The sequence below is a fragment of the Monodelphis domestica genome, chromosome 2 (assembly GCF_027887165.1).
Source record: "Monodelphis domestica isolate mMonDom1 chromosome 2, mMonDom1.pri, whole genome shotgun sequence".
Classification (NCBI taxonomy): domain Eukaryota; kingdom Metazoa; phylum Chordata; class Mammalia; order Didelphimorphia; family Didelphidae; genus Monodelphis; species Monodelphis domestica.
This window is the reverse complement of record NC_077228.1, coordinates 470,601,190-470,616,749: the sequence shown is the minus strand read 5'-3', so window position 1 is coordinate 470,616,749 and position 15,560 is coordinate 470,601,190. Positions and strand designations below refer to the sequence as shown.

The 15,560-nt window shown below is 33.4% G+C and overlaps 1 protein-coding gene across 2 annotated transcripts in view; it reads left to right on the top strand.

Moving 5' to 3' along the window:
* The window catches only part of COL11A1 (collagen type XI alpha 1 chain), a 298,622-nt gene that overhangs the window by 32,592 nt on the left and 250,470 nt on the right, over positions 1-15,560 (top strand). For both annotated transcript variants that reach the window (XM_001372197.4, XM_001372220.4), the window contains exon 3: positions 14,519-14,732. In XM_001372197.4, the coding sequence (XP_001372234.1) occupies positions 14,519-14,732 (214 nt within the window). The remainder of the gene's footprint in view (positions 1-14,518; positions 14,733-15,560) is intronic.

The window sequence follows — 15,560 nt, the reverse complement described above, 5'->3', positions numbered from 1 at the left end:
CAGGTCTTTTTGCTTTTCCATAAGACAATTTAGCTAGTCTAATAAACTACTCTACATTAATCCCTCAACAGGGAAGGGCTGAAGTAGTGACAGACTCTCCTTGCCCTCATAGGTAATAAAATTTCACAATGATCTTCAATCGACATGCTTTCCAGCTATGTTGTCTAGTGTGCTTGGGTGAAATTAGTGGTGGAAATTCTATGTAAATGAGTCAGAGAAGACAATGAAATAGCAGCCTAGGAGGAAAAGATATTTTGGGAAAGGTAGAGCCTTGTGTTATCTCCTAAAACATTAGCATGTTAGAAGCCCTGAGTTGTGAAATACATCACATTAGCATTAGAATAAAAACAAACCTAGTAGTCCATAATTTTCAAAATATGGCAAGGGACAAATATTCTTTTAAAGAAGGATCTCTGAAAGCAATAAGTTTTTAACTTCCTTCTTTTATGCAGAAACAAGTTCTGTGGCAATTTATTCTCCTTTGTAATGAGTAGAATAAGAGAAGGAGCTCCTGGTGACAATGGGAAGTGCTCATTTAAGCTCTAAATGTCAGAGTAAATACTGTCATTATGATGTTTTTCTAGCATTTAAATTATGGGACTGTCCTTGGCAGTCCCAAACTGGAGACTTTAATTTTAATGTCTGAAGGCTTTCTGCAGCACATATGGAAGGGAGGCAATCATTTACTCCTTCACCCTTACAGCAATTTCACAAGTTATGCTCCTCTAATAGGCTCCAGCAGAGACAGGTTTTTGTTTAAAAGAACTTTCCTGGGGTACAACTTTTGCAAAGTAAAAATGGCCATCACTTATTTTCAAATAAGGATACATAAAGATATATATATATATATATATATATATATATCTTAAATTAATTCCAACTGTTTTATTTATGGGCAAAAAATGTAAATATTACAATAGATTTAAACATAAGAACTATTTCTGCTCTGTCTGTCTTTTGGACACCTTGAGCCAGAGGATGATAGAGCTCGAGGATAGTAGAGCTAGAATCATAAAAGACTCAAGGGTCTATCAAGTTCAGGCATCTCCTTTAACACTTGAAAAAATTTTGTCCCAAAGAGACAAAGTGATTTAAACGTAACCATGCAGGTAATAAGTGACAAAGCATGAACTCAAAGTCACAGCCTCTGAATTTCCTATTGTACCACACAATTTTACTCAAATATTTACAGATTCCTATTAGTTATCAAATAAATAATAAACATATAAAAGTGATTCTAAGGATAATTGTGAAGTCAGGAAGAAATGTGAAGATTTCATTTTTGACATATGATAGTTATGTGGCCAGTCAAGTAATCTGCCCAGGCTTCAGATCACTCTCTAATACTCTAAGTTAGATATATTGTGACCTGCACTAGTTTTCATTATTTATTTAGAATGCATACCCCATGAAAACACCGCAGGTAATTACTGAAGATAGTGATAATGATGATGGTGGTGATGATGAAGAAGGAAGAGAAAAAGGAGAGTGGAAAAAAGAAAAGTAAAGATAATATTCCACCTTCAAAAACATGAGCTTTTGGAAAGACACTTTCTTTATTAGCTATAAAACTATGGGCAAGACACTTCATGTCTATGGGACACAATTTCATCAGTAAATTGAAGGATTTGGATAAATAATCTCTAAGGGTCCTTCTAACTCTAAACTCATTATCCGGTGACCTGTGGTTTAATAACCTATAGCTTAATTATTAGAAATTCATCTCAATTATTACTGGTTTGACAGAAAGAGCCTTCTAGTATGCTTGAAGTCAGGAAAAAAATACTGACAGTAAGACAAGTCCATGAAAAGAAATTAAACTGTTGTTTTTTTTTTATATCAGATAGACAAAACATCATTCTTGGGATTGAATTCTCATTTAGCTTTTTATGTAGATATTGGTACAGTGAATTCTTTGAGCATTTCCAACAGCTATCCAAAAGCTTACAAATGGAAAACCTAATAAAATAGCATTTTGGATAACACATTTGAATCTCTTTCCTTTGTCCTTCCTTTTTCAGGTAATAGTAGTTTACCATTTAAATATCATATTTTATTGGCTTAGTGATAGGACCTGGATCTGTATTTTCACTGACAAAGAGAACTTTCTAATAAACTCCCTCTTACTCATTCTGCAATTTATAGTCTTAGATAAGTACATTGGATATGAAATCAGTAATTGACTTGCCTGCAATCACAAAATTAGCATATGGCAGAGGTGGGTCTTGAACTCAAATTTTCCTAGTTTCAAGGTCAGTTTTGAATTCACTAGGCATTGTTGCTATAAGGCTATCTTGGTTCCAATTAAGAGAGGCTTAGTGTCTATTAAGGGAGGGAATAATCGCAGGGTCCTTTGCCCTAGTAAAAATGCAGAGCCTTGTGTTCCATTCTATTCCATTCAACTCTGGCAAATTTCAATGTTTCTAGAAAAGGATGACCTTGATGGTGAAAGACTATACAGCATAAGATTCTAAAGAAAAATTCATAAGAAAATATTTTAATTGTGTTCAGGTGAAGAGATATTAAGAGGTAGAAGAGGGGTTAGATTTATCTGGTTCATCCCAGAAGGAAAAGATTTTTGACCTGATGGAAGGAAAAATCTTCCTAAAATAGGAACTATCCAAAAAATGGAATGAGGTCCCTTTGGAAGTAGTGGGTTCTCTTCTGCTAGAGATATTCAGGTAGAAGCTTGAGGACTACTTGATTGTGATTTTTTAAAAAAAGTGATTCTTATTCATTTTTGAGTTGAACTAGATGACTTCTGAGGTTCCTTCCAATTCTAATAATGCTGCAAAATGGATGCTAGTTTTTATTTATGCACCCATCAAATATGTCTTCCTCTTCACTTTAGTTCTTTTCTCTTCTCCAGCAGCCACATTCTTCCATCTCATTCCATATGTACTCTACATAGCCTATAAAGGAACTTTTCCCTTTCCCAAGACTCAGTTTCTCACAGGATTGACTTTTCACCTAGAATACCTTAGAGCTCTGAAAACATTGGCTAAAATCAACAAACTGTAACTTCTGAAAGTTTGATGTATTATTTGTAAGAAAATTTGTAAGATGTGTAATAGAGAATCTCCTGGATCCCAAGCTGAAACATATTATCACCAGTTGAAAAACATGGAGAATGAAGGAGGGAGTACTATTTTTAGTTCTGCTACCATACTTTTTTCATCTTTATTTGTTCAATCCAAATTTTCACACTGCCAACTGGTCTTTGTTTCTTTTTGTGATCTTTAACTCAAATGGCATCATTTTTCCCCTGCCTAAAATGACTTTTTAGCAATTATTTCTATGAATTTAATAAATATTAGTTGACCTATTTGTGTTTTAGCAATAGGGTTCTGGCACTGGTGAGGGAAAATAATCATAATTGAAAATTTTTATTAACATCTTCACTGAAACAGGTAAAACACTTATCCTGAAATATTTATTGTGAATTAAAATGATTGTTTAGTGAATACATTTTCTATGGGGGGAAATCTATTGTAAATCAATGATTTAGCCTTATTTTAAATATCATGCTCTATATCTGCACAAAAGTTATATTATCTGGGATTTGGGGCTTCTCTCATAATATTATCTATGGGAAAATAAAATAATCTGGATCTGGACAATATTAACATTCATTCTCTGACTTTTAGTAGATTTCCATAGTTTGTTTTTTCATAGTGTGTTAGAAGATTGAATGCACATTGCCCAGGCAATTTGAATTAGTGCCACCTGCCTCAAGCACTTTTAACATATCTTTTAAATTAACTTTTCAAGCAAAGCAGGTGCTCAGATCTTTTAAAATCACTCCTGTCTTCATCCCCTTCAATACATCCCTGCTGTTTGCTTTTTTTTTAGCTTTATCTATACTCTCACCCTTTATTCTTTCATTTGCTCTTCTATTTTCATTTCATTGGGTAAGTTAAAAGCACAAACTAAATGAGTAAACAGACATTCTCATCTATGGAAAAGAGTCAAGTAGTTTACTTTTCACATATATGTATATATGTTTATATATGCATATTATATGTGTATGAACACATACATGTATATACATATTTACAAACACACACATACATTTATATAATCTCCTTTTTATAGGCAGCTAGGTGATGCAGTTGACAGAGCTCTTAGCATAGCTAGAGTCAGGAAGATCTGAGCTCATATTTTGCCTTAGATATTTATTAGTTGTGTGATCTTGGGCAAGTCACTTAACCTTTTATCTGGCTTAGGTTCTTCAACTGTAAAATGAGAATAATAATGACATCTAACTCTCAGGGTTGTAGTGAGGATCAGGTGAGATAATATTATAAGGCACTTTCATATAGTGCTTGGCATGTAGTACTGTTTGCTTATTCCCTTCCTCCATTTTGATATAAAAAAAGGTATGGAATCATGCAACAAATTATAATTTTATTAACACATTTAAAAGTGTATGGACCAGAGAAAATAAGTAATTCCATATTTTGAAATAGGTATATACTGAGAATATATGACAAAAACACCCATCATTACTATTGTCTGGTTTAATATCTTTTTTATCTACACTGCTCCATGTATCTGTATCTTTATACTATGAAAAATATTGGAGAACAAAGATTATTTCAAAACTTCCTATTAAATTTATAACCATTTCCTTCTGATTAATAATTGATTGTAAAATGACTGCTTTTAGGACTGCTTTGGTTTTTCTTTGAAGGCAGAGGGAGATGGATGGGTCAGTAAGAGCTGAATTACAGCTTTCTTCTAAAATCCAAAATTCACATTATTTTTATTTTTATTTCTTTTTATTATGATTTGCATTAACTGTCAGCCCCTTATTAGTCAATTTTAATATATTTTAGCAGAGCTGTAGTGCCTGTCACCTAAAGTATTTAATGAATGCCATATTGGTTATCTATCTATATAACTATCTATCCATCTATCTTTGTTATCTTGTCTCAATGATGACTTTAACTTTTATATTTACTTTTGCACATTTTTTGATTCTATTAAAATTCTTTTGAATTTTCTTTCGAAAGGTCAGTAGCTATCCATGCAACTATGGTTCTGCATAAAAGCTATATGAGTTTTCCTTTTGTGTCTTCCCTGAAGTTGTTGATAAAAATATTGAACAGACCAATTAAAAAATAGAGGCTTCAATCCCTAGACACCAAAGACTTCTTTCCAATTTGACATGAATGATTAATCATCATACACTGGCCATGATTATTTAGAGTTAAGGATAGGTTATTGATCTGTGGTTTTATTAATTTTAGGGGTTCCCTGGTAAGAAAATTCCTCTGCAAATTTTGTTCTTCAGCTTCTCTGAAACTGAAACTATTAGAAAGTTTTCTAGAGTAGAGTTGTCTAACATGTAGCCTGCAATGCTCCTGAATGTAGCCCATACAAGATTAAAATTCAATTGGGAAATATTAACAAAATAAATAAAAATATATCCAAAACATCTACAATGTTTATATGTAATTTTCTAAAATAATATGTGGCTCCCGTCCTTGCATATGTGTTAATGGCCCTCTATTTCTCTTTGATTTTTACATTACTGGCCTAGAGCTTTGAGAGATTTAAGTGAGTTTCCTAGGACCATAGCTAATATCTGTTAGAACCAGGACCCAAAGCCAGATTTTCCTTTTCCCAGGCTAACTGTTTCCATTTAACCACACTGACTCTCAAAGTTGTTTAACCAGAAACAATTTCATATCTGATTACTGATCTTAACATTTTTTCTTTTCAGTTTCATCAGCAAACATTCAATAATTCAGTTTGCCAAATCTGTTTCCTAAGATCAATCCTTTATATAGTTTCCCCTTGTTCTATAAGCCTAATAACATTATCAAAAAAGGAAATGAAGGTATTTTTTCAAAGCTACACTTTAATTACTATATATTATTTACTAATGATCGTTGTTCACTTTCAAGAGCTACAAAAATTTTACATATTTTTTTGATGACTGAAAGAATATGTATTTATATCCAAGCTTATGGAATCTCTCATTGTTTTAGATTTTAAAATTTTATTTCAGTGATTCCAATATTATATCAACTCTTCCTATTATGAAATTAACCTGAACCTAGCAACTTGGTCTTATTTGAAATAGTCTGTAATTGAATCTTATCAATTTAAGTTCAGAGAAAATCTAGTTCAAAAGATGTTGACTCCCTCCAAATAGTCAAAGCTAGATAATCACTATGGAACTGTCTAATCTAATTAAGTACATTCTTTGTTTAGGGATTCATTCTATAGCATAACCAATAAATGATGTCCTGTGTTTTTTTTCATGATGACCCACAGTGACAAGGACTCAACTGCCTTCTTGAAGCAGTTCATCTTCCTTTTAAATAGCTCTAACTTAGGAAGTTGTTTTTTTCTTTATCGATTTGATTTTCTTAGCCCACCCACAACCCTTAGTTCTAATCTCTGGTGTTCAGGAAGAAAAATGTTTAATTTATTTTCCATTTGATAGACCTTCTAGAACTTATAGAGAGATATTTCTCTGAGTTTTAGCTTATCTAGGCTAAACATTCTTAATTCCTTTAATCGACCCTTAAATAGCACAACAATGAGAAAGAGTACCCTTTATCTGTCCTCCTCTGGATTGATTCTAGCTTCCCAATATTTCTTTTACTAAAATGTACTGAAATAAAGAAACATAATCCTTGAAAAGTGATCTGATTAAGGAAAAGTACAATGAGACTATCACCTCCTTAATTCTGGAAGATATTTTGCTTTGTGCTTACAAAGATTGTCTACCTTAGCACACTGTTCATTATTCCTAAACTAGCAGCCCAGTAAATATGTTAGCTATTTTCCAGAAAACAAAACAAAACTGACAATATCAGCCTTGGTTTTCTATCATTTTATATTCATAAATTTAATTTTTAAATATAATCTAATCAGATTTTATCTATATTAAAATTCATCTTATTAGATTCAGCTTAATATCCTAGTATATCAATATTTTTTGTCATTAGTTATGTTAACCATTCTTTCCTCATTTATCCTCTGCAAATTTGACAAGTATGAAATCTATGACATTATTAAAGTGCAGAACTTCTTCCAGGGTTACTTTCTCAACTTCCAATAAATAGTACTGCAAGTATAATAACAGTCCTTCCTGCTCATCCCACATTGCCTTCTATTGCCAGGTACAAGTCTCTGACTCAACCACTTAATTCCTGAACTTTGAGTGAGCCAGGTTCTACTTAATATTTTTAGGATTTACCTTATTTTATAACAAGTTGTCAGTAATTTTTCAGGAATGTGTGATTCTTCATGACCTCATCTGAGGTTTTCTTGGTAAAGATACTGGAGTGGTTTGACACTTTCTTTTCCAGATTATTTTTCAGGTTAAGAAACTGAGGCAAATTGGGTTATATAACACAACTAGTAAATTTTTGAATCCAGATTTGCACTCAACAATATCAATCTTTCTGACTCCAGACCTGGGACACTATCCACTACCTAGCTGCCTCTTAGATCAAGTCACTTATTTCATTCTTGAAATGAATTAAAGAGTTAAATAGTTTATACCTCATAACAAAATCACAAGGTATCAACTACCTTATTCAGAAGTTTAAAACAATTATTGATGACCATTTTAATAACCAATACATTGTAATTATATTAATTATGGTTGGGATGAACCTTAATCTTACATTAATCATGACTAAATTATATTAAAATACCTTGTCAAAGACAGATTCTAGGGGAACTCTTGAGATTTTTGATCTTGATGACATGAGTAATTCATAACTATTCTTTGGGTCTGGACTTTCAACCAGTCCACCCAACTGTACTAGTATCAACCAACATCTCTCCATCTTGCCCACGAATATAGCTTGAGATATTTTTTATTCTAACATGAGTTAAAGTATATTTATACCATTCTCTGGGAGTAAGTTGGACCCTTGTCTCCTGGCAGGGGGCAGGGGTTGAAGTAAGAAGTGTTACAGAAAACAGAATTGTATTCTTGTGAGAAAGATGTGAATGAAGGGATTCATTGCAGATGTATGGCAACCTCAGATGGAACTCTGCAGTCTCTGAGGAACACTGGGAGCAAGAAATTCCAAGTCCCACATTATCTCTGTGTCCTATATACCATCTAAAAAATTTCTGACTTTCCCATGAAAAACCATCACAGTTTTGATGGGACCGCCACCCCAAGACTTTAGAAAAAGTCATTAACTTGGTCATGACTTATGGGAAATAATAGAGGTTGAGAGGATTCTCTACACCCTTAGAAAATAGGACGAGAGGTTTTTGAAAAGTGTAAACCTAGTTGTGGATACAAGGGCTAAAACCCAGATTGGATCAGAGAGGTAAATATGGGGAACCTAGAATGGTGGTTTCAATTGAGTCATGACTTTGAGCTGTAAGAACTGCTTTGCTATTATGTTTTCTTTCAGGAACATAGAACATGGGATTAGGAAGCCTTTTTTGGGGGAAGTACATATGTCAGAGGGTTACCAGATTTGAAATCATGGATGTGTTGAAAATGGAGAAAGAATGCATCCTTAAAAAAAAAAAGAATAGTATCCTTGGCAAGTACTGAATGTGATCTCAGAGGTATCTTTTGAGAGTTGAAGGAGTTAAAAAATGTGGATTATATGTTCTCCCTATCCCAGCAATGTCCCAAAGAGCAGATATTTTTCATTTTTCAGCAACTTCTATAATTTTTTCATCAACATTCCAAATCCTATCTCTCTGCTTTTATACAGGTTATTTCCCTATTCCTTGATTTTATTTCTTGATAATTGCTTTTTAGAGTCTCAGGGACCATCTTTTGAAGAAAGTCTTTCCTAATTCTGTTCTTCATTTCTCTCCAAATTATGATACAGTTACATATCAGTATACAGATTGCCTAGACTGCTTTCAGTTTTTTTCTTTTGTTGTCCTCATTGCATAAATCAGTTCTTAGTGCATAATAGGAGTTTAAATTATGTTTTGTTGAATGGAATTGGTCCAGTTCAATTGACTAATTTGAGGTTTCTCAAATACTGCATTCCATCTCCTACCCACTGTATAGCCTTAATTTTTTTTAGATTCCCCACTCCCTTTTAATCATAATAAGAATTAATTGCCATTATTTTAATACCGATATTCTTCTTGAATATCGTACCTTTCAATACATCCTGACTGTGAGATCATTCCTATAATTTCTGGAATTCTGTACTTCATTTGATTTAAAATATTGATAGATTGATTGGATAATTAAATATGACTCTAATGAGGCTATGATCATCTAATGAGGCTATGATCATGATTTTGGCCATGCTTCTAGCCAGTTACCTTAATTGTACTTATAACAGTAGCCAAAGAGCTTCAAATACAATCTGTCAGCCATGAGATGACTGAGGGAGAACATGTGTGGTTATGATACAATTATTCAACCAATCAGCTAAAGAGTATTCATTGTCCATGCACACAGTGACAGAGCATGTTAACTAATGCTTTACTCCTGTATATTATTGTGGTCTCGAGATGACTCAGAGATTCTGAAGTTTAAGTTAGTACAGTGCAAGCTGTGGTAGTTCCTACCAAACTGGAAAGACTTCAAGGATCAAACTTTTGACAGATCCATTCTCACCCTAGAAATCTGTTGGCTTAGTATGTATGAATTTAGCTATGATCAGAGAAGTTGGCTGTAGAATGACACTTTTCAACCACAAAGATCATCTCTTAAGGTATAGATGTATCATAATTTTCACTGGCAGAAAAAGTACCCCAGCCATTGTAAGGATGACTATTTGATAAAAAATGGTGTGTTTTAGCAGTTGAAAGGAGAGAAACATCAATGAGACCTAGAATGGTCATGAAAGACTTTTGTGATTTAGTGAAATTAAATAATCCAGTGAAGGGAGCACAGGGACCAAGACCTAAAAGTGAATCCTGTTTATCCAATTTATTAGCTGGGACTCAATTACTTTATCTCTAAAAAATTCAGTTTCTTAATTGGTAATAATAATAGTAATTTTTGGAATAGCACCCTTATGGCTTAATGCTACTGGATAGATTACTGATCCTGGAATCAGGAAGACTTGAGTTCAAATATGATCTTAGATATGTACTAATTGTGTGACTCTAGGCAAGTCACTTAACCTCCATCTGCCTCAGTTTCCTTAACTGCAAAATGGAGGTTATAACACCCACTTCTCAGAAGTACTGTAAGGAATGAATGAGATGACATTTTAAGAAAGCATTCAACATAGTGTCTTGCACATAGTAGATAACATATAAATGCTTTTTTCCTTTGGGATTTGGGGTAAAGGAAGTGATTAAATTAAGGAAGAAAAGGATGAATGAATGAGGAAGCATTATGTACTTACTATATGCCAATCCCTATGTTAATTACTATGGATACAAATGGAGAGTAAGCCAGTCCCCACTCTCTCAGAGCTCACATTCTCACAGGGGAATAGAGATCATGTCAGAAGTCCAACTTCAGGATGGATACAAAGGTATATCTTGGAATGTAAAGCAGGAAAGATGTCAGGGTCTAGTAATCTTGAAGACAGAGTGGTAGAGCAGATATAACACTGACTGATGGTCCTTAGGATGTAAGGTCTGGGTCCTGGTCTTAAATATTTGTGTTCCACAGGCCTTGGAAGCAGAGCAAAGGGTAAGACCTCCTGATTGAGATGGTTGGCTGGATTAACTTTGGCTGGAGTATCAGGGGAAACAAAGCCACTGAGTGTATAAGTGCGTTTTCTTTGGCATCATTTCAATTGAAAAAAAATCAATTTCTTACATTGAACCTTTGACAGAGAAAAGAGCTTTGGTGTTAAGAACTTTTTCTCAAACAATAGTAGCTTTAGTTTCTGAGAAGTCATGGACTACTGGAGGCTGGGTTCCTATCAGGATTGTTCTCCTGGATGTTGGAGGCAGGTCATGGCTATAGGTATGGCTACTGTTCTAAGGTACACTATTTCTATACCTCAAATGGCTAATGGGTAAAAAAAAATCCAACAACGTCTCTTAGTACTTTGTTCTATCCACAGACTTCCTTAGCCTTGTCAGTAGGTCTACTTGTAGGAAATTTTCCCCTTAGAACTAGCTGAAATCTATTTCTTTGCTATTTATTTCTAATTAAGTATCATTTACTATTCCAAGTGGGACTCAAAGTGGGTCTTGTAGAATGAGAAAAATTTATTTTGATAGAAGGGAAAGTGAAGGATTCAGGGAAGGGGAAATGATCTGAGAGAAAGAATGCAAGTATTAATGAATATATAATATTTATTAGACAGTAAGGAGATTTACCTCACTATGGCAAAAAGGGTGTGTTGTTGAAGAGTAGTCAGACTAAATTGAGTAAGCAAAGTCATAGAAGAACTTGAAAGTCAGGCACGGGCACTTAAATAAGGAAAAGAAATTGAAAGATTTTAAGTAAGAGAACAAGCTAGGTGTGAAGTGAAGGGGATTTAGCTTTGGCCTTAATGGAATCATGGGTGGTTTTTCTGTCAGTATCCTTGGAAACACAACTACAAGTACCTGCTTTAAAAAACAGTGCACCAATACTATATTATACTCTGAATCTAGTAATGATCAAAGTATTATAGGTTTAGACATAAAAGGGACCTTCAACATCATCTTGTCCAGTGACCTCAAACTTGGATCCAGAGTTGTGAAATGATTTGCTTATATTCTTAAAGGTTCTTATTCTTTTTCTTATATGACCTAGCCAGGATTTGAACCCCCTTCCTTTATTTTTTATTTCTTTTCTTTATATTATACTACCTCCAATGTTCTATAATTTATTGGCAAGATAGAATGTCAATTATAATACAGTAGCCTCTACCCTCAAATTTTAAAAATACTTAACTGAAATTTTTGAATGTTAGCCCAAATGTGTGCTATAATTGCAAACTGCTATTTTGCCAATGTACTCGGGGATTACCAACATGGTGTTTACCCAGAAAGAGTTCCAAAGGAGGCTTTTGGCACAATAAGGTAGTGGGTATCACTTCCAAACGTGGTAAGCCAATGGATTTGTACCACAGGACATTACATTAAAACTTTGGAAGGACCTTTAGAACCAACAAAAGGAAATACTATATGCATAATAATAAATGAAAAGGATTCCATGTGATGATGTAATAGAGCCTAAAACATAAATGTACTGCAGGAAAGTTTAGCTAAATTCATGCTTGATCGATTTAAAAGGTTTATTAAGGGGATCTGGGGATTTTCCATAGGTCCTTAATAATGATGGCATAAGAAGCCATCATGGTCTTCAAAATACCTCTGGCTTAATATATACTCTTATGTGAAGCAATATGGCTTTTCTTATGCCAAACTGTGTGTTATAATTAGTCTAAATATTCTTGATTAGGAATATCAACATGAGTTAAAAAAAGAATATGGTGCTTTGGAAAATAGCAATGATTGCCATTTATATAGTATTTCCAGATTTTCAAAATGTTGAATGACATTATCTCTTTTGATCTCATTTACAGGGACATTATTGTGTGATTAGGTGAACTTAGAGTTTAGGAGCCCTGGGCTAAAAACTTGCTTCTGTTACTGACTAACTGTTTGATCATGAATGAGTCATTTACTTCTCTGTGCTTTAGTATCCTCTTCTGTAAAATAAGAGGAATTGAATTAATGGCTTCTAAAGCCCCTACTGCCTCTAAATCTATGATCCTGTGATTTTCACAGAACTCTGGCAAACTAGTTACCAAAATTATTATCCCTGTTTTTCAGCTGGGAAAACTGAGACTTGAAGGAGTGATGAGCCTTACTTTGTCACTTGTGTCAATATGTGTCAGATGCAGGACATGTTTCTCTTGATTCCAAATATTGTACCTTCTCCCCACAATCAAATGGTTTTTCCAAGAATTTTTTAAAGAATACTATTTTTGGATTTTACTAGGAATGTTTAAGTTGGGATATAGGAAAAAAACATATAAAATTATAACCCACCAGATCCCTATAACAAAGATAAGGAAAGAGAATCATTGCCTTTCTATATGTAAAACTGTAAAACTGAGTGATATGGAAAATATATGAAATATCAATATGAAATGGCATATTATGGGGTGGAGTTCAGTTTCATTTTTTTCTGATTGGCTGGTTATACCTCTGAAAGTTACTAATATGATGTAGGAACATTTGTATATAGGAATATTTTTCTTCTATTCCCCATAAAATCAAAGTAAGTGAACAATGCTTAGGTATCCATGAATAAATTTTAAAATCTATGTAATATAAAGATTCAGAGGCTAATATTTTATCAGCACTTCCTATCACCACAACAAAATTAAGAAACAAAGAAACAACAGCTATTTGTTAAGTCTCCATTACTAACTTGAGCAACATTCCCTCTCTTATCCCAAGACCTTGATCTTTTCATTAGTGAGAGGTTTACCCTATCTAATCCTACTTAGATGCAAACTGATGGTCCATAACCATTCCTAGGCCATTATTCTGCCAGGAACCTGCCCTTTCTCTTGCTCCCCATTCCCTGGTTTTCCAACTCTTATATGTGGGAACAGTTATCACACCAATACTGCCTTTCCTAGAAAGGACATTCCAAATCAGTTGCCTTATGACCATTCATCATCTTCTTGACTTTCTGGATTAAAACAAACTAACAACCTTCCCTTCCCAAGACTTCTCCAAATATGTTGTCTCTCTCCCTATTTGAAGTTATCTTCTGGGAGGAGCTAAGTGGCTCAGTGGATAGGGAGCAAGACCTAGAGATGGGAGATTCTGGGTTCAAATCCAGCCCCAGACACTTCATAGCAATGTGATCCTGGGCAAGTCATTTAAGCCTATTCACCTAGCTCTTACTACTCTTTTGCCTTGCAATCAATACTTAGTATTGATTCTAAGATGGAAGGTAAGATAGCTTTTTTTGTTGTTTTCTTTTTATTAAAAAAAGAAAATGAATTGCTTTACAACAGCCACTGTCCTACAAACTTATATTTGCATTCCCAGCCTAGCACATAGTGTTATATCAATGCTTTATTTAGTCATTCAAGAAAGAGAAAGGGATTTTAAAATATAGTATTTTCATTTCAGTTCATTTTTCAAAGAATGTCAAAAAATAAATTAAGAGCACTAAATCTCATCACATTCCACTTTGTGGCATTAATTGCTTGAGCTTTCCCAAAATAAAGGGGAAAACAAAAATAACTTTGAAGTGATCAGTTGACCCTGAATAACTGGAATTTTTACTATGTATCAAACTTTTTCTAACACTGTGATATAGTCTCTCAGTTAGATCTTCAGTTTAACTTCATTTTTATTTTTCTTAAAGAAATGATTTGAAGTTTCATCTCTGAATAGAATGTGATTTTATAGGAAATAAGATATAAATAATATTTTTGATTAATAATGTAACATATATAATGTATATATATATATATACATATATATCTCACTGTCATTTCTTTGAGCTTGGGCATTTATAAAGTCAATTATAGTTAAGAATCTGAGAATACTGGAGAGTACAAATACTTTTCAATTTTCCTTAGATAAAATTTTCTATTAAAAATTGTTCTTTTCTCCCTTTTCTTATCAGGTGGAACATTTCCTCAAGATTTTTCAATATTATTCACAGTAAAGCCCAAAAAAGGAATACAATCCTTCCTTTTTTCCATCTATAATGAGCAGGGTATTCAGCAAATTGGTGTGGAGGTTGGAAGGTCTCCCGTCTTCCTCTATGAAGATCAACATGGAAAACCAGCCCCAGAAGACTACCCTCTTTTCAGAACGGTCAACATTGCTGATGGGAAGTAAGTACTATAAACACAGCTATATATATTATATTTAATAGGACTAAGCACAGTGCTTGGACACAAGAGGTGATTAATATATTCTTGGTAACTTCATTAAAATAATTGGTAAGCTTAAATGATTTTTAAATTTGAGAAGGAAAGAAATAATTAGATGAAATTCATTACCTTCAAAGAAATTCTTTATATTTGATTTTGAATCTTATAGGAAACAAAATAATTTTGTTCTATATTGACTTGTTGTCTATATTAATGTTTAAACATTGATATATATGTATTGACTAATATGTCCCCCACAGTATATGGCCATGAGTAAAGTAATAAAAGGCAAAAATATTTTTTCTGTATCTGGGTGTCTCATATAAAATTGTAAGACTTGTTGAATAAATTGAATAAATTTTGAAAAATATTAGACACTTTCATTGTACAAAACACTATACTGAGTACTGGGGATAAAAAATAATATTAAATTTGAATATGCAAATATAGAAAATATATGAGAGTGGGAGACCAAGGAAGACTGTCTTCATCTGGGAAGTCACAGTGGAACTCTATAGCTCATATAATTGGCAAGCTCTTTCTAGAGGCAATGTTAGTGTTAATGTGTGTATGGTAGTTCCCAGAGCAAGAAGTGGGAAGGCCACAAATTGGAGTAATAGCAATAGGAAGGAAAATGCCATGTATTAAAGAAGCATAATCCCAGAGATTATCTCCTTGTGTTGATGTTTGTAGTCTTGTATTTAGCCAAGAAAATCATGGATCAAGCAACTAATCAAAAAGCAAATATTACATGTCATGTCCTATGCTAGGTGCTGGGTTTATCAAGGA